The sequence below is a fragment of the Hypanus sabinus genome, chromosome 29 (genome assembly GCF_030144855.1).
Source record: "Hypanus sabinus isolate sHypSab1 chromosome 29, sHypSab1.hap1, whole genome shotgun sequence".
Taxonomy (NCBI): Eukaryota; Metazoa; Chordata; class Chondrichthyes; order Myliobatiformes; family Dasyatidae; genus Hypanus; species Hypanus sabinus.
The window spans coordinates 33340324-33359833 of NC_082734.1; the positions used below are offsets into that span (position 1 = coordinate 33340324).

The window sequence follows — 19510 nt, forward strand, 5'->3', positions numbered from 1 at the left end:
AGAGTTCCCCTCTTGTCTCATTCCGGTCTCCTCCTCCATCCCCCTCTGCTCCAGGAACAGACTCAGCCTCTCTCATGCCCTGGACAGGGTGCGGGGGTATTCCCTCTGGGGCCTTCCTCACTACCTGTGCTGGCATCTCATGGGATCCTTTGATGTCTCTCTGCTCCTCGATCTCCCCACCATTCACGGTGTGTGTCCTACCCTCATGCACTGAGGTGGCTCTGTGGCCAGAGACTGCCACTCCGCGGTCCTGACCTTCATGAGGGTCTGCCGTCTTGGGGTGCAGTACGTTTCTCTGCTCTCTGATGAGAAGCTCTTCATCCAAGCCCTTAGCCCCAGCTCAGGGCAGGCCAATGTGGGCAGGAACTTTTGAAACCCTGGACTGCGAACGGTGGAATGGGGAGATGATTTGGAAAGCCAGGAAGTAGGCAGAAATGGCTTCAAAATGATTTGGATGAAAGAAGCTAAATTTCTTAACAAAGTCTTTATTTAATATTATAAATAAACAACACTGATTGTAAAACATTAACTCCACTAAAACTATGCCAGATTAGGTACAAAGATCCCTTTACTCTGTTACACCCTCCCAGGGCATGGGTCAGACACAGAGTGAATCTCCCTCTACACCATCCCATCACACACTCCCGGGGTCAGATACACAGAGAATCCCCCTCCACACCGTTTCATCACACACTCCCGGGGTCAGACACAGAGTGAGACTCCCTCCACACCGTCCCATCACACACTCCTGGGGTCAGACACAGAGTGAAGCTCCCTCTACACCGTCCCATCACACACTCCCGGGGTCAGACACAGAGTAAATCTCCCTCCACACCGTCCCATCACACACTCCCGGGGACAGACACAGAGTGAATCTCCCTCCACACCGTCCCATCACACACTCCCGGGGTCAGACACAGAGTGAATCTCCCTCTACACCATCCCATCACACACTCCCGGGGTCAGACACAGAGTGAGACTCCCTCTACACCATCCCATCACACACTCCCGGGGTCAGGCAGAGAGTGAATCTCCCACCACACCATCCCATCACACACACCTGGGGTCAGGCAGAGAGTGAATCTCCCTCCACACCGTCCCATCACACACTCCCAGGGCATGGGTCAGACACAGAGTGAGACTCCCTCTGCACTGTCCCATCACATACTCCCAGGGTCAGACACAGAGTGAAGCTCCCTCCACACCGTCCCATCACACACACCTGGGGTCAGGCAGAGAGTGAATCTCCCTCCACACCGTCCCATCACACACTCCTGGGGTCGGACACAGAGTGAAGCTCCCTCTACACCATCCCATCACACACACCTGGGGTCAGGCAGAGAGTGAATCTCCCTCCACACCGTCCCATCACACACTCCCAGGGCATGGGTCAGACACAGAGTGAGACTCCCTCTGCACTGTCCCATCACACACTCTTGGCATCAGACACAGAGTGAATCTCCCTCCACACGGTCCCATCACTCATTCCTGTGGTCAGACACAGTGTGAGGCTCCCGCCACACAGTCCCATCACTCATTCCTGTGGTCAAACACAAAGTGAAGCTCCCTCCACACGGTCCCATCACTCATTCCTGTGGTCAGACACAGTGTGAGGCTCCCGCCACATCATCCTGCCATATGCTCCCAGAGTCAAACAGCAAGAGAAGCTTCCTCTACATTTTCGGTCCAGCAGAGGGGAAAGAGGATTGTTCATGCGATGTCCACTTGGAGGGTGGGGGGAGAGGTCAATGTGTCTGGTGCCTTGTTCTGGTGGAGGAAGAGAGAACGTTGTGTCTGACACTGAGTCCTGGAAGGGGATGGGAGAAAATGGTGTGATAGATGTCTGGTCCCAAAAAGGTGAGGGAGAGGATGATGTGTCCAACGCCTGGTGCCAGAAAGTCATCCAGATTATTGAAGTTAATTGGATGCTCGGACAAGTATGTCTGGACGTGTCATCTAATCCTGGAGAGAGCGGAATAGCACTTTGCATTAGTCCTCAGTCTACAGTGGAAGCTAATCTCTTCTCCCGAACAGTGACACCCTCAGCGAACGTGGATCTTCATGATGAGGAGTCTCACGAACAAACACACACAGACGAGGGGACAGGACAGCATCGCAGGAACCTAGAATCAAAGAGTTGGGGACAGACAATTAAGCAACAATAAACCACATCGCAGAATCAAAGAGCAGTGTGCGAGTGGGGTCAGATATGCATGGGACACTGAGGTGCCCACCGAGACAGTGGTGCTGGGTGGGTGACCGTGGGGTGGGGGGGGATGTTATAGAGACAGATAGGAGTGCAGGGGAGGGTATCACAGAGACTGGGAGGGGAGGGGTGTAGGGGAGAGCTGTGGATCACAGTGAGAGAGAAGGGCATAGGGGCAGGAATAATGAAGACGGGGAGGCATGTAGGGGAGGGAGGGGATCACAGAGGTGGTAAGGCTGTAGGGGAGGGAGGGGATCACAGAGATCGGGAGGAGCACAGCTGAGGGAAGACATCACGAAGACCCGGAGGGGTGCAGGAGGAGGGCATCACTGTGAATGGGAGGTGTGTAGGACAGAGAAAGGGTTACACTGATGGGGAGGGGTTTAGAGGAGTGAGAGGGTTAAGGAGGTAGGTTAGGGAGTGGAGGGGGGGCGAGAGATGGGGAGGGCTGTCATGCAGCAACAGAGTGACGGGGACTGGGAGGGTGGGGTTAGAGGTAATGGGTAAGCTGTTGAACTGCCAGGCTGAGTACAACACTAGGGGGCAGTGGTGGCTGAGGAAAGAGCGAGAAGTGCAGAGGAAGGAGGGGAAGTTGTGCGGGGGGAGGGGGGAGAGGGTAATGGAGATGGAGAGGGGCATATAGGGTGGAGAGGATGACGGAGAGAGGAATGGAGGCAGGGGAGGGAGTGAGAAAAGAGACAGATAAGTGTGCAGGCGTGGGTCAGTGCGTCTACAGGTGTCCCCCACTTTATGAATGTTCGCTTTACGCCACTTCACCTTTTTAAAAGATCCACATTAGTAACCTGTTTTCACATTACAAAGAGGATTTTTGCTTTTACAAAAGTGTTTCCCATGTAAATTAATGGTTCTTCGCTTTACGCCATTTCAGCTTAAGAAAGGTTTCATAGGAACGTTCTCCCTTTGAAAAGGGGGGGTGGGGACACCTGTATTTGTGTGCATGTGTGTTCCATTCCACTCCCACCTCACCTCCACTCCATTCCATTCCTTCCTCCTCTTCACCTCCACTCCATTCCATTCCTCCCTCCCTTCACCTCCACTCCATTCCATTCCTCTCTCCTCTTCACCTCCACTCCATTCCATTCCTCCCTCCCCTTCACCTCCACTCCATTCCTCCCTCCACCACTTCATTCCTCCCTCCCTTCACCTCCACTCCATTCCATTCCTCCCTCCCCTTCACCTCCACTCCATTCCATTCCTCCCTCCCCTTCACCTCCACTCCATTCCTCCCTCCCCTTCACCTCCACTCCATTCCTCCCTCCCTTCACCTCCACTCCATTCCATTCCTCCTTCCCTTCCTTCGCCTCCATTCCATTCCTCCCTCCTCTTCACCTCCATTCCATTCCTTCCTCCCTTCACCTCCACTCCATTCCATTCCTCCCTCCCTTCACCTCCACTCCATTCCATTCCTCCCTCCCTTCACCTCCACTCCATTCCATTCCTCCTTTCCATCTCCACTCCATTCCATTCCTCCTTCCCTTCCTTCGCCTCCACTCCATTCCATTCCTCCCTCCCTTCACCTCCACTCCATTCCATTCCCCCTTTCCCTTCATCTCCACTCCATTCCATTCCTCCCTCCCTTCACCTCCACTCCATTCCATTCCTCCCTCCCTTCACCTCCACTCCATTCCATTCCCCCTTTCCCTTCATCTCCACTCCATTCCATTCCTCCCTCCCAATAGACAATAGGTGCAGGAGTAGGCCATTCAGCTCTTCGAACCAGCATCGCCATTCACTGTGATCATGGCTGATCATACACAATGCCTTCTCCCCATATCCCTTGACTCTGCTATTTTTAAGAGCTCTATCAACTCTTTCTTGAAAGCATCCAGAGAATTGGCCTCCACTGCCTTCTGAGGCAGAGCATTCCATAGATCCACAACACTCTGTGAGAAAAAGTTTTTTCCTCAACTCCGTTCTAAATGGCCTACCCCTTATTCTTAAACTGTAGCCTCTGGTTCTGGACTCCCCAACATCGGGAACATGTTTCCTGCCTCTAGCGTATCCAATCCCTTAAAAATCTTATATGTTTCAATCAGATCCCCTCTTATCAGATCCTTCTAAATTCCAGTGTATATAAGCCCAGTCGCTCCAATCTTTGAACATATGACAGTCCCACCATCCCAGGAATTAACCTTGTGAACCTACGCTGCACTCCCTCAATAGCAAGAATGTCCTTCCTCAAATTTGGAGACCAAAACTGAACACAATCCTCCAGGTGGGATCTCACCAGGGCCCTGTACAACTGCAGAAGGACCTCTTTGCTCCTATACTCAACTCCCCTTGTTATGAAGGCCAACATGCCATTAGCTTTCTTCACTGCCTGCTGTACCTGCATGCTTACTTTCAGTGACTGATGTACAAGAACACCTAGATCTTGTTGTATTTCACCTTTTCCTAACTTGACACCATTTAGATGGTAATCTGCCTTCCTGTTCTTGCCACCAAAGTGGATAACCTCACATTTATCCACATTAAACTGCATCTGCCCACTCACCCAACCCTGTCCAAGTCACCCTGCATTCTCATAGCATCTTCCTGACATTTCACACTGCCACCCAGCTTTGTGTCATCTGCAAATTTGCTAATGTTACTTTTAATCCCTTCATCTAATTCATTAATGTATATTGTAAATAGCTGCGGTCCCAGCACCGAGCCTTGCGGTATCCCCCCTGGTCACAGCCTGCCATTCCGAAAGGGACCTGTTAATCCCTACTCTTTGTTTCCTGTCTACCAACCAATCTTCTATCCATGTGAGTACCCTACTCCCAATACCATGTGCTTTAATTTTGCCCACTAATCTCCTATGTGGGACCTTATCAAACGCATTCTGAAAGTCCAGGTACATTACATCCACTGGCTCTCCCTTGTCCATTTTCATAGTTACATCTTCAAAAAATTCCAGAAGATTGGTCAATCATGATTTCCTCTTCGTAAATCCATGCTGACTTGGACTGATCCTGTTACTATTATCCAAATGTGCTGCTATTTCATCTTTTATAATTGAATCCAGCATCTTCTCCACCACTGACGTCAGGCTAACTGGTCTATAATTCCGTTTTCTCTCTCCCTCCTTTCTTAAAAAGTGGGATAACATTAGCTACCCTCCAATCCTCAGGAACTGATCCTGAATTTATAGAACATTGGAAAATGATTACCAATTCTTCCACGATTTCTAGAGCCACCTCCTCAAGCACCCTGGGATGCAGACCATCAGGCCCTGGGGACTTATCAGCCTTCAGACCCATCAGTCTACCCAACACCATCTTCTGCCTAATGTGAATTTCCTTCAGTTCCTCTGTTACCCTAGATCCTCTGGCCACTATTACATCTGGGAGATTGTCTGTGTCCTCCCTAGTGAAAACAGATCCAAAGTACCTGTTCAACTCATCTGCCATTTCCTTGATCTCCATAATAATTTCACCTGTTTCTGCCTTCAAGGGCCCAACTTTGGTCTTAACTAATTTTTTCCTCTTCACATACCTAAAGAAGCTTTTACTATCCTCCTTTATATTCTTGGCTAGCATACCTTCGTACCTCATCTTTTCTCCCTGTATTGCCTTTTTAGTAATCTTCTGTTGCTCTTTAAAAGTTTCCCAATCCTCTGGCTTCCCGCTCATCTTTGCTGTGTTATACTTCTTCTCTTTTATTTTTATACTGCCCTTGACTTCCCTTGTCAGCCATGGTCGCCCCCTACTCCCCTTAGAATCTTTCTTCCTCTTTGGAATGAACTGATCCTGCACCTTCTGCATTATTCCCAGAAATACCTGTTGCACAGTCATCCCTGCTAGGCTATCTGTCCAGTCAACTTTGGCTAGCTCCTCCCTCATGGCTCCATAGTCTCCTTGGCCTCCACTCCATTCCATACCTTGCTACCCCTACACCCCTGCTCCATTCCATTCCTCCCTCCTGTTCTCCATACCCCTTCCTCTACCCTTCTTTCCTCACCACCTCCCCCTCGTTCCCTTCAGTCCCTCTCCTGAGCCTCCTCAGTGCTGGAACTCCTCGTGCCCACCCTAGCACCCAGCCCTCACAAAGGGGAAGTTACCCTCAGTCAGATGCCAACATGTGTTGGTTTGGAGCATCCGCTGTCCCGATCTCCTGGACGGGCTCTGTGGTAGGAAGAGACAGGACCGAGTTAGAGAAAGCTCAGGAAAGCACGAGGCAGAGGCACTCCGTTCAAAACGAGGACCGGAGTGGGGAGCGACTCCCTTCATAACAGGGGGCAACATTCCCTCTGTAACAGGGTTACTGGGGACCGGCTCCCACTGGAACCCGGGTAATGGGGCAGAGACTCTCTCTGTACGAGGTGTAATTGAAGGGAGTCTCTCTCTGTAATTAGGTTATATGTGAGAGGCTCTCTCTGTGACAGGGGTAATGAGGGAAAGACTCTCTCTGTGAGAGACAATCTATTACAGGGTTATATGTGATAGGCTCTCCTTGTCAAAGGGGCAATGGTGGGGAGACCCTCTCTGTAACAGAGGTAAAGGGGGAGAGACTCCCTCTGTAACAGGGTTATTAAGGGAGAGACTCCCTCTGTAACAGGGTTATTAAGGGAGAAACTCCCTCTGTAACAGGGGTAATGGGGAGAGATTTGCTCTGTAACGGGGTAATGAGGGAGCCACTGTCTCTGTGACAGGGTAATGTGTGAAAGGAGTATGTGGGACAGACATACTTACTTGCCACTGCTGAGGTGTTAAATTCCTTGGATTTGTACCAGGCCAGGCCAATCGGCACAGACACTACAAACACTAATATGATCACTATCCAAATCCATAGCGGCAAATCCAAATTCACTTCTGGCTCTGTTGTTGGGAATTCTGTCAAAAAAGCAGGAGAATTTGGAATGTGAGTGTAGTGCTCACTCCTCAACACCCCTCCCTCACTAACCAATGTCTCTCAGTCCCTCTTTCCCAGAGAGAGATCTGTACACTGACCAGTGTCTCATTCCCTCTCTGTCAGAGGGAGATCTGTACACTGACCGGTGTCTCATTCCCTCTCTGTCAGAGGGAGATCAGTACACTGACCGGTGTCTCTCAGGGGGATATCGGTATACTGACCGGTGTCTCTCTGAGGGACATCTGTACACTGACCGGTGTCTCTCAGGGGGAGATCTGTACACTGACCGGTGTCTCTCTGTCCCTCTCTCTCAGGGGGAGATCTGTACACTGACCGGTGTCTCTCAGGGGGAGATCTGTACACTGACCGGTGTCTCTCTGTCCCTCTCTCTCAGGGGGAGATCTGTACACTGACCGGTGTCTCTCTGTCCCTCTCTCTCAGGGGGAGATCTGTACACTGACCGGTGTCTCTCAGGGGGATATCGGTATACTGACCGGTGTCTCTCTGAGGGAGATCTGAACACTGACTGATGTCTCTCTGTCCCTCTCTCTCAGGGGGAGATCTGTACACTGACCGGTGTCTCTCTGTCCCTCTCTCTCAGGGGGAGATCTGTACACTGACCAGTGTCTCTCTGAGGGAGATCTGTACACTGACCGGTGTCTCTCAGGGGGAGATCTGTACACTGACCAGTGTCTCTCTGTCCCTCTCTCTCAGGGGGAGATCTGTACACTGACCAGTGTCTCTCTGAGGGAGATCTGTATACTGACCAGTGTCTCTCTGAGGGAGATCTGTACACTGACCGGTGTCTCTCAGGGGGAGATCTGTACACTGACCGGTGTCTCTCTGTCCCTCTCTCTCAGGGGGAGATCTGTACACTGACCGGTGTCTCCCTGTCCCTCTCTCTCAGGGGGAGATCTGTACACTGACCGGTGTCTCTCTGTCCCTCTCTCTCAGGGGGAGATCTGTACACTGACCAGTGTCTCTCTGAGGGAGATCTGTATACTGACCGGTGTCTCTCTCAGGGGAGATCTGTACACTGACCGGTGTCTCTCAGGGGGAGATCTGTACACTGTCTAGTGTCTCATTCCCTCTCTGACAGAGGGAGATCTGTTATACGTCTCTCGCTGATCCTTACCCACGTTGCTGCACAGGTCACACTGTGGAGTTTTTGGCTGCGATTTGCATATCTCACATGAAATGCACTGCTGGTTGTCGTTGTTCCAGAACTTCCCGTCTTCGCACGCTTTAACAAAAGCAGAGAATACACTCAGTGACTCCTGCTCGGAGATTTTTGACCAGGTTTACGAGTGCAGAGTTGGCGCTTACTGCAAGAGGATTTAGGTGTGCAAAGTGCAGAATCAAATATGGCTGTGATGATTGTACGCTCTAGTATCAATTGTTTGGTGACAATAAAGTAAAGTAAGTGTACAGGCGAGGAGGTATAGTGGAGGCTTTATCAGGCATTGGTCAGACCACACTGATATTGTGAGTATTTTTGGTCCCTGTATTGAAGAATGGATATGCTGGCATTGGAGGCAGTGCAGGGCAGGTTCACTGGAATGAAAGGTTTAATTTGCAAGTAGTGTTAGATATCTCTGGGTCTGTACAATCGAGTTTAGAGGGGTGAGAGAGGGGATCTCATTGAAATCTTCTGGATACGGAAAGATTCAGACAGAACAGACGTGGAGAGGGCGTTTCATCAGTGGAAGAGTCTGGAGTTTGCATTCTCAGAATGACATCCCTTTAGAAAAGAGACGAGAAGGAATTTCTTATTCATAATGGTATGTTATTGTTATGTGTACTGAGATACGTATACTTGTGATTTTCAAACAGACCAGGTCATTACACAGTGCATCGAGGTAGTGCAAGGTAAACCAATATCAGTAGCACAACGCTTTATGATGCCAACGACCCAGGTTCAATTCCTACCACTGTCTGCGCGGACTTTGTATGTTCTCCCCGCGACCGCGTGGGTTTCCTCCCACGTTCCAAGGGTACAAGTTGGCAGGTTAATTGGTCATTGTAAATTGTCCCGTGATTAGGCTAGGGTTCGATTGGGAGTTACTGGGCAGTGCAGCTCAAAGGGCCAGAAGGGTCTATTCCATAAATAGACAAACAAGCAAAATAAATAAATATTTACAGTTACCGAGAAAGTGCCGTTCAGGCAGGCAATACGTGTAAGGTCATAAAGAGGTAGATTGCGAGGTGGGGTATCCATCTTATCATACAAGAGACTGACAGAAAATGTCCTTGAACCAGGTGGAATATACTTTCAGGCTTTCATACCTTCTGGGTGAGGGGAGAATTGGGGGGGGGGGGGGGTCTTTGATTACACCGGCTGATTTACTGAGAAGTGTAGACAGAGTTTATGGAGGGGAGGCTGGTTTCTGTGGCATGCTGAGCTCTTTTGCGGTCCCAGGCTGGACAGTTTCAAGCTGACAGGCACTCAGGAGGACTGGTGAATTTGTGGAAATTATTGGCACAGAAGACTTTCAGGGCATTGGGTGTATTGAGCATAAGAAATATGAGCAGGAGTAGGCCATCTGGGGGGGCCTGCTGAAGATAGAGACTAATAAGGTTTTGGTTACTAAGGAAGTTAGTTTCAGGGATAAGTTGGGAGGATGGAAGCTGTGTTGGAACGGTGGGACAGACTTGATGGGCTGAAAGGCCTCGTTCTGCTTCTGTATCCAATGGTCTTATGGTCCCATGTAGTGTGCCAGGGTCAGAGAGTCATACAGCATGTTAAAAGGTCCCTCGGCCTATCCTTGTCCAGGCTGACCAAAAGGTCCAAGCTAATTCCATTTTCTCTCATCACTTGGGAGTTTGAGAAGATTTGGTCTGTCGCTGACGACTGTAGGTGTTCAGTGTAGAACATTCTGACTGGCATGGAGGCGCCAATGCACAGGATTGCAAGAGGCCGCAGAGGCTGTAGATTCAGCCATCTCCATCACAGACACAACTCTCCCCACCATCGAGGATATCTCCTCGAGGTGCTGCCTCACGAAGGTGACGTCCATTATTAAGGACCCTCACATCCAGGAAATGCTCTCTTCTTATTGCCACCATCAGGGAGGAGGGGCAGGAGTCTGAAGACGCACACTCCAAGATTTAGGAACCACTTCTTCCATCAGAACTGTCCGTGATTTACGAGGATGTTGTTCAGACTCAAGGGACTATGTTAAGAAGAGAAGTTGGGACTTAATTCCTTGGAGCATAGGAGGCTGGGGGTGGGGTGGGGGGGGGGTGACCTTGCAAAGCTGTGCACAGCCATAAGTAGCATAGATAGGGTGAATGCACGCAGTCTTCCCCCCCTCCCCCACCCCCAGGGGAGGGGAATCAAGAACCAGAGGACACAGCCTTGTCCGCCTCATTATAAGAAGGATGTGGAAGCTTTAGGGAGGCTGCAAAGATTTAACAGGATGCTGCCTGGAGCAGAGAGCATGTCTTATAAAGAAAGGTTGAGCGGGATAGGACTTTTCTCTCTGCAGTGAAGGAAAATGAAAGGTGACCTGGTAGAGGCTCAACAGATGATATGAAGAATAGATAGAGTGGACAACTAGATCCTTCTTTCCAGAGCATAAGTTAAGGTGATTAGAGGAACATATAGAGCAGAGGCTCCCAACGTGGAGTCCACAGACCCTCGGTTAATGGTAGGGGTCCTGGGTTTCCCAGCCTGGAGTCCACAGACCCCTCGGTTAATGGTAGGGGTCCTGGGTTTCCCAACCTGGAGTCCACAGACCCCTCGGTTAATGGTAGGGGTCCTGGGTTTCCCAGCCTGGAGTCCACAGACCCCTCGGTTAATGGTAGGGGTCCTGGGTTTCCCAACCTGGAGTCCACAGACCCCTCGGTTAATGGTAGGGGTCCTGGGTTTCCCAACCTGGAGTCCACAGACCCCTCGGTTAATGGTAGGGGTCCTGGGTTTCCCAGCCTGGAGTCCACAGACCCCTCGGTTAATGGTAGGGGTCCTGGGTTTCCCAGCCTGGAGTCCACAGACCCCTCGGTTAATGGTAGGGGTCCTGGGTTTCCCAGCCTGGAGTCCACAGACCCCTCGGTTAACGGTAGGGGTCCTGGGTTTCCCAGCCTGGAGTCCACAGACCCCTCGGTTAATGGTAGGGGTCCTGGGTTTCCCAGCCTGGAGTCCACAGACCCCTCGGTTAACGGTAGGGGTCCTGGGTTTCCCAGCCTGGAGTCCACAGACCCCTCGGTTAATGGTAGGGGTCCTGGGTTTCCCAGCCTGGAGTCCACAGACCCCTCGGTTAACGGTAGGGGTCCTGGGTTTCCCAACCTGGAGTCCACAGACCCCTCGGTTAACGGTAGGGGTCCTGGGTTTCCCAACCTGGAGTCCACAGACCCCTTGGTTAACGGTAGGGGTCCCGGGTTTCCCAGCCTGGAGTCCACAGACCCCTCGGTTAATGGTAGGGGTCCTGGGTTTCCCAGCCTGGAGTCCACAGACCCCTCGGTTAACGGTAGGGGTCCTGGGTTTCCCAGCCTGGAGTCCACAGACCCCTCGGTTAACGGTAGGGGTCCTGGGTTTCCCAGCCTGGAGTCCACAGACCCCTCGGTTAACGGTAGGGGTCCTGGGTTTCCCAACATGGAGTCCACAGACCCCTCGGTTAATGGTAGGGGTCCTGGGTTTCCCAACCTGGAGTCCACAGACCCCCTCAGGTAAAGGTAGGGGCTGATAGCATAAAAGAGTTTGGGAAGCTCTGTTATAAAGGGATGTCAGACCTAGTTTTTTCCACAGAAGGGAGTGGTGGGTATGTGGAACGTGCGGGCAGGAGTGATGGGAGAGGCAAATACATTAGGGGTATTTATGAGCCCCTTAGATCGGCACAAGGATGAAAGAAAAACAGAGGATGATGTGGGAGGGAAGGGTTAGATTGTGGGCTGAAGGGCCTGTACTGTGCTGGAATGTCCGATGGTCTGTGTGAGAGGGGAGAGATTTCCCCCAGTGGTGGGTGGGGACACGGAACATGGTGTTTGAGCCAGGTACTCGGGCAGACACGGGTAGGAACAGTTTGGAGGGATAACAGGCCAGTGTGGGCAAATGGGAACCGCTTAGACTGGTTGGCTTGTTGCATTTGGGCTGAGTGACCGGACTGCCTGGTGTTGTGAGTGAGGGGCGGGGGTTTGGGGGACTTACTCTTCGGACAGGCGTCACACCCTGGTGTGTTGGTATGTATTTCACACAGACTGCATTCCAGGCACTTTGAAAGGTCCTCGTTCCAGAACTGATCGGTGGCACATCCTGAGGAAGAGCAGAGGGCAAAGGTCAAAGACAGATCAAACCAAGAATCTTCCTTCTCCCACCCAACTACTGGGTCTGGGTCGGACACGCTGTCCTCTCCTCCCACAGAATGTTACGTTCGACACACAGCTATCTCCAATCTACAAGGTCATGTATTCTCAGCTCACTATCATGAGATCAAACGTTATTTTTGATTCTGTGCAGATTTCTCTGAATCCGGAAGTCTCACATACTGAAGCTCTTCCAGACGTGCATAGGTTCTTTTGCTGTAGAAATCAAAGGGGTGATTCAGCAGAATGTGTGCCTTTCAATTGCTCCAAATTCTTCTTAAACAATGTGACTGTAAGTGATTCTACCACCTCTGACAGACAGCACATTCCAGAAATCAGTCATTCTCGGTGTTAAAGCTTCCTCTCAATTCCCCTTTAACGCCTCTGACCTTAACTAAACCTGCGTGTGTCCAACTACTGTATGTCTAGGTGTGTGTGTCTGCACGCCAGAATGTGTGGGACTGTAGGAGTATGTAGGTGTGTGTACGAGCAGAGAGAGAGAGAAAGTGAGTGTGTGCGCGTGTGTGAGTGTGTGTGTGTGAGTGAGTGTGCCTGTGTGTGTCGTGTGAGTGCGTGTGGCTGTGTATGAGAGTGTGTGTATGTGTGTGTGTGTGTGTGAGTGAGTGTGCCTGTGTGTGTCGTGTGAGTGCGTGTGCGCATTTCTGTGTGAGTGTCTCTGTCTCTCTCTCTGTGTGAGGGTATGTGTGCGAGACAAGTGTTTCTGTATGTGAAAGATATTTATCTGTCTGTCTCTCCCTATCTCTGTCTGTCTGTCTGTCTCTCTCTCCCGTCTCTGTCTCTCTCTCTGTCTCTGTCTCTCTCTCTCTCTCTGTCTGTGTCTCTGTGCCTGTCTGTCTCTCTCTCCCCGTCTGTCTCTCTGCCTGCCTGTGTGTGTCTCTCTCTCTGTCTTTCTCTGTCTGTCTCTCTCTTTCTCTCTCTCTCTCCGTCTCTCTGTCTGTCTGTCTCTCTCTCTCTCTGTCTTTCTCTGTCTGTCTCTCTCTTTCTCTCTCTCTCTCTCTCTCTCCATCTCTCTGTCTGTCTGTCTGTCTCTTTCTCTCTCTCTCTCTCTCTCTCGGTGGTCGTGTACGAGAGGTGTTTGCGAGTGCACACAGGAAGGTGGGACAGTCCCGTGTAGGGTAAGACTGGGGGGGGGGGGTGGGGAGATGGGATTTTCGGGAAGACCTGAGAAGCAATTTCCAAGCACAGTGAGAAATAGGAGGAGGAAGCGGGAAATTGATTTCATTGCAGATAACAGCTCCCAACTTGTTCAGCCTAGGTGTGGCATTTCTGGGAAGGGAGGGTTACCAGAACCTTTTCCGAAATCAGGGGATAAACAAACCTTTTCACAGGCGTCCGAGAAACAGACGGCGCCAGAGAACAACTCTGTGCCCCGTCTTCCCTCAGAGACGAGACTCCCTCTGCAACAGGGGTAATGGGGGAGACCCCCACTCTGCAACAGGGGTAATGGGAGAGAGACTCCCTCTGCAACAGGGGTAATGGGAGAGAGACTCCCTCTGCAACAGGGGTAATGGGAGAGAGACCCTCTCTGCAACAGGGGTAATGGGAGAGAGACTCCCTCTGTAACAGGGGTAATGGGATTTCCTCTGTAATAGTGGAAATGGGGGTGAGATTCCCTCTGTTACAAGGGTAATGGGGGTGAGACTTCCTCTGTAGCAGGGGTCCCGTGTGGGGAGAGGCTGCCTAATTCAACAGGAGTTCCGGGTAAACAGCCGATGTAATATATCGGCCTCTTTTCATGCTCTTCATCAGTCCGGGGAGTTACGTTCATCTGACAAAGCATTGTGTCTGCAGCAGGAAAGGCAGATCCGTCTAACCATCGAGTGAGATATGGTCTCACCACAACACTTCTCTGAAATGTGAATATCACAGACGTCAACCTGGCTCTCGGTTACTGCTTCTCCCATTTCAGAAGGCCGCGTCCTTTTGCTAAAACCCCACGGCCCTTGATCTCCCTTCCATCTAAACGTCAGTTCCCTTAACGGCTTCGATGTATGGAGGAATCTTGCGGTGCGAGTCCCCAGCTCCCTGTGAGTAACTGCACGGGTTGCCAAGGGCGGTAAAGACACGCTGGGCTTTATCAGTCGAGGCACTGATTTCAAGAGATAGGAAATTACGTTGCAGCTTTATAAAACTCTGGTCATGCTGAACCTGGACTACTGCAATCAGTTTTGGTCGCTTCATTACAGGAAGGGTATGGTGGGCTTTGGAAATGTTCCCACAGGATAGTGCCTGGATTAGACGGCACATGAGGAGAGGTCAGATAAACTCCAGTTGCTTTCTCTGGAGTGCCAGCGGAGTTAGAACACGAGGCAGGTCCATTGTCGCTGATAAACGTTGTGAAAATTGCAGTTTTGCGGAAACGGGTACCATGCAGAAGATAAAAATTACTGCAAGTTACAACTTTTTAAAAATAACACAGAAGGGGAAGAGCTAGGTTGTGTTCATGCGTTCGGAGACCATTCAGAAATCTGATAAGATTATGAGAGGCACAGACAGAGCAGGCAGCTGGTATCTTCCTTCCCCAGGGTCGGAATGTCCAATACCAGAGGAATTGCATTGAAGGCGAGCAGGGTTCACTTCAAAGGAGAAGTACGGTGCGAGATTTACACAGAGAGTGCGGGTGCCTGGAATGTGGTGCCAGGGGTTGGTGGGTGGCAGATAGGATCGGACGTGGACGCAGATAGGAAGTGGACGGTATGGGCAATGTGTAGGTAGAAGGGATTAGTTTAGTTGGGTAACTAATTACTAGTTGAATTAGTTTGGTGTTCCTGTGCAGGTGCTGTTCTATGTTCCCCTCACTGTAAGAGTCCAGGTCACACATCACAGAGACATCCCACTCGTCCTACCGACCACATTCCCATCTGGCATGTGTTGGTCTGTATCTCCCTCAGCCTTTCCTATCCATGTACTGTGTGTGTGTGTTTTAATTGTAGCCGCCTCTGGCGGCTCATTCCATACCCTCGCTGTGTGGAAACCCTTCCCCTTTAGATCTTTCCCCTCTCACCTTAACCCTGTGACCTCCCTCCCGCTGTAGAAAGACCGTGGCCACACTTCCAATCTTCACCCTCCGCGGTGTCAGGTCACTCCCCAGCCTCCTTCACCCCAGGTAAAATAGTCCCAGCCCTGTCCAGTCTCGCCCTAGAACTCAAGCCCTCCGATTCCGGGAATGTCCTGGTGAATCTCTCCTGCATCCCTCCAGCTGAATCCCACAGCCGAGTGACCGGAATTGCACACAGTACTCCAAGTGTGGCTTCACCTAAGCCCATCGAGATCAGGTATAGCCCTAAGGTGCCCCAGCCAGCGGAGGCCAGCATGTCTCCACCTTCTGAGAACCAACTCCAGGCCTGGTAGATGACAATTCCTCCCAGATTCCTCACCAACACTGAATCATCCTGTCAATATCCTGGGCTTGGCACTGACCACAGACCCATCGGAGTGGCCACATCACCATGTGGATGCCACAGCAGGTCAGAGGCCAAGGTGTCTGCTATCAGAAATACTTATTTATTCAGCGTTTCGGCGTGGAGTCAACCATTCCAGCTGCCCCAGAAACCCTGATTTAATCCAAACCTAATCCCGGGACGATCTGCCAACCCAGTACGGAGAAACACAGAAAACCTACAGCACAATACAGGCCCTTCGGCCCACAATGCTGTGCCAGACACGTACTTACTTTAGAAGTTACCTAGGGTTACCCATAGCCCTCTATTTTTCTAAGCTCCATGTACCAATCCAGGAGTCTATTGTATCGAAGTACATCCCTAGACGGTGGGAGAAAATCTGAGGAGCAGGTTTTGAACCCGTGCATTCAAGAGGGAGGACAAACAGAAACTCCTTACAGGGACGCTTCCAGACTCTGATGCCCTGTGTTGTATATACCCTCGAGCTAAGTGACTGCTCCTGGTTCTCCAGAACCTCTCCCCCATCCACAGGGGTCATCACAGGCATGATGGGACAATCCCCACTTACCCAGGTGGGGCTAGTCCACACACTCCACATCCACCACATTACCTCCCCCCGCCCCACCATCTACAGGTCAGGTCAGACTCCCCACACGTCTGACACTGACCTTGACATAACAGGTGCATTGGAGCTGCAGTCCACTGCCTCCAGAACTGATCCTTACTCAGCCCCTCCCGAACTGCTCTGCCCCCCTACCCAATCCCGGAGGACGAGGGTGGAAAGGCTCAGGGAGCCCCACAGACCCTTTGGGAGTTGCTCTGTGAGCACACACCCCATCCAACAGGGAGGAACCTCGGCCTCCCTTCACGGTCAATGGGTCACAGGCTCTGGAATCCCATCCCTGACCGCCATGTGGGGTGACCTTCACCCCCTCCCCCCCAGGACAGTAGCTCATCGAGGGGGCAGACCAAGTGGTAATTGGGGGCACAGCCTGTGTAAAGCCCACATCCCTTGAATGAACAGTCCTGGAGAGAAAAGTTTCCAAAGAACCCCTCTAAATAAACATCTCCCCCTTCTCCATCCTGGACGGCTAACTTCTCATTCCGGTTATAAAATCCTCGGCACCCTCCCTCCATTCAGTCTGTCGAAATCCCCACTGCCCCCCAACACATGCCCCCGTTCATTTTGAGGAACCTCCTCTCCCCAGCAGATCGTTCTTCTCACTTTCACACCCGAGAGTTTACCGGGGATCTGGTGATTCTCTGCCATTTCCCTCCATGACAAATATACCTGGCACAGTTCTCCGAGTCTGGTGGATTAAAGGCGTAGAACGGCCTCTGTATTCCAACCATCTTCCAGTGAGGGCCACAGACAAAGCAGTAGGTGTATAAACAAACACGGCCCCTCTTATCACCGCCTCTCCCCTCCATCGCCACATCCTTGCCTACTCACTAAGGCTGTCTGCATTGGGATCTATGATGTGTGATCCATAAATACAGATTGCTCACAATCCCAGATGTCAATGGTCCCGTGCTCTCTCTCTCTCTCTGACTCCTCTCCCTCTCCCCAATTCTTCTCCTTCTCCACCCTGCTCTCTCCCCCTCCCTCACCCCTTATCTCCCCTCTCCCTCCTCCCCTCAAATGTATTCGCACTTTCCCTATCTCTGTTGCTCTCTCTCCCTCACACACTCACTCACTCATAATCAAGTAGATATATCACTCAGAGTGTCTCCCTCACACACTCACACTCACTCACTCACAATCAAATAGATATATCACTCAGAGTGTCTCTCCCTCACACACTCACACTCACTCACTCACAATCAAATAGATATATCACTCAGAGTGCCTCTCCCTCACACACTCACACTCACTCACTCACAATCAAGTAGATATATCACTCAGTGTCTCTCCCTCACACACACACACACTCACTCACAATCAAGTAGATATATCACTCAGAGTGTCTCTCCCTCACACACTCACTCACAATCAAGTAGATATATCACTCAGTCTCTCCCTCACACACTCACACTCACTCACTCACTCACAATCAAGTAAATATATATGAGTGTCTCTCTCACACACACACTCACTCACTATCAAGCAGATATATCACTCAGAGTGTCTCTCCCTCACACACACACACGCACTCACTCACAATCAAGTAGATATATCACTCAGAGTGTCTCTCCCTCACACACACACTCACTCACAATCAAGTAGATATATCACTCAGTCTCTCCCTCACACACACACACACACACTCACTCACAATCAAGTAGATATATCACTCAGAGTGTCTCTCCCTCACACACACTCACTCACAATCAAGTAGATATATCACTCAGTGTCTCTCCCTCACACACACACACACACACTCACTCACTCACAATCAAGTAGATATATCACTCAGTGTCTCTCCCTCACACTCACTCACTCACAATCAAGTAGATATATCACTCAGTGTCTCTCCCTCACACACACACACACACTCACTCATAATCAAGTAGATATATCATTCAGAGTGTCTCTCCCTCACACATACACACTCACAATCAAGTAGATATATCACTCAGTGTCTCTCCCTCACACACACACACACACACACACACTCACTCACAATCGATATATCACTCAGAGTGTCTCTCCCTCACACACACACTCACTCACTCACAATCAAGTAGATATATCACTCAGAGTGTCTCTCCCTCACACACACACTCACTCACTCACAATCAAGTAGATATATCACTCAGTGTCTCTCCCTCACACACACACACACTCACAATCAAGTAGATATATCACTCAGTGTCTCTCCCTCACACACACACTCACAATCAAGTAGATATATCACTCAGTCTCTCCCTCACACACACACACTCACAATCAAGTAGATATATCACTCAGAGAGTCTCTCAGTCACACACACAGACTACCTCCTCACAGACACACACACACACACAGACAAGCACACAAATAAACACACCAACCCACACCTGCAGTAATATACACATCCAGACAAACACAGGCATATACACGCTGGGGAGGGTCACGGGCAATTTCACAACATTCAGAGACGTGGACACACACTGTTTTACAGCCCACACATCCACAAAGTGACCTAAATGACAGTTTTCAACACTTCATTTCTCTCTTCCCTTCCTCTCCATCCCTCTCTCTCCGTCCACCTCCCCTTTCTTTCCCGCTCCTCCCTCGCCTTCCCCTCCGTCCCCGGGTCCGGGAGGCAATAGACTGGACGTCCAGCCAAACTCACCCTGCGACGTCTCGCGTTTGCTGCGTGCAACCGGGGCGGCGGACATGCAGAGGACCAGGCACAGCCCGAGAGTGGCCATCAGCTCCCCCTTCATCGCTCCTTCTCTCCTGTCCATCCGCCGCTGAATCCCCCCCGTCACTCCACAGCTTCTCTTTTTCCACGCTCCCCCTCTCTCCTCTTCTTTCTCTGTCTCAGGCACTCTGTCCCTCACCCATCTCCCTCACTCGTTCGCTCCTTCTCCTGTCACACGGACTGTGCCCGTCTCTGTCTGCCACACACGGCTCGCCGCTCTCACACACGCTGTCAGACTGCCTGGTGACTCACGGAGCCCGGCCAGAACCCCTGATGTCAGGCGGGGAGGAGCCGCCCCTGTAATACCACAGGCGGGGGGAGGGGTGGGGGTGTGGAATCTGCTCTCCCACAACCCGGCGTCACGCAGCACGGGGACT

The 19510-nt window shown here is 51.1% G+C and overlaps 1 protein-coding gene across 1 annotated transcript; it reads right to left on the reverse strand.

The window, feature by feature from the left end:
* Positions 1 to 999: 999 nt before the first annotated feature.
* Positions 1000 to 19403, reverse strand: si:rp71-1c10.7 (tumor necrosis factor receptor superfamily member 1A). Its single transcript, XM_059953275.1, has 6 exons — positions 19062 to 19403; positions 12207 to 12311; positions 8199 to 8306; positions 6904 to 7044; positions 6273 to 6336; positions 1000 to 2123 (listed from the first exon to the last, which is right to left on the reverse strand). The coding sequence occupies exons 1-5, from the start codon at positions 19174 to 19176 to the stop codon at positions 6275 to 6277; spliced, it is 531 nt and encodes a 176-aa protein (XP_059809258.1). The 5' UTR covers positions 19177 to 19403; the 3' UTR covers positions 1000 to 2123; positions 6273 to 6274.
* Positions 19404 to 19510: the final 107 nt, after the last annotated feature.

What these genes read in the sequence shown, in the direction of transcription:
- si:rp71-1c10.7 (XM_059953275.1), bottom strand. Translation starts at nt 19,176, where the DNA reads ATGGACAGGAGAGAAGGAGCGATGAAGGGGGAGCTGATGGCCACTCTC. An exon ending in GTGTGACGCCTGTCCGAAGA is followed by an intron (nt 8,307 to 12,206) that starts GTAAGTCCCCCA and finishes CTTTTGTTAAAG; the next exon opens with CGTGCGAAGACGGGAAGTTC. An exon ending in TGACCTGTGCAGCAACGTGG is followed by an intron (nt 7,045 to 8,198) that starts GTAAGGATCAGC and finishes CTTTTTTGACAG; the next exon opens with AATTCCCAACAACAGAGCCA.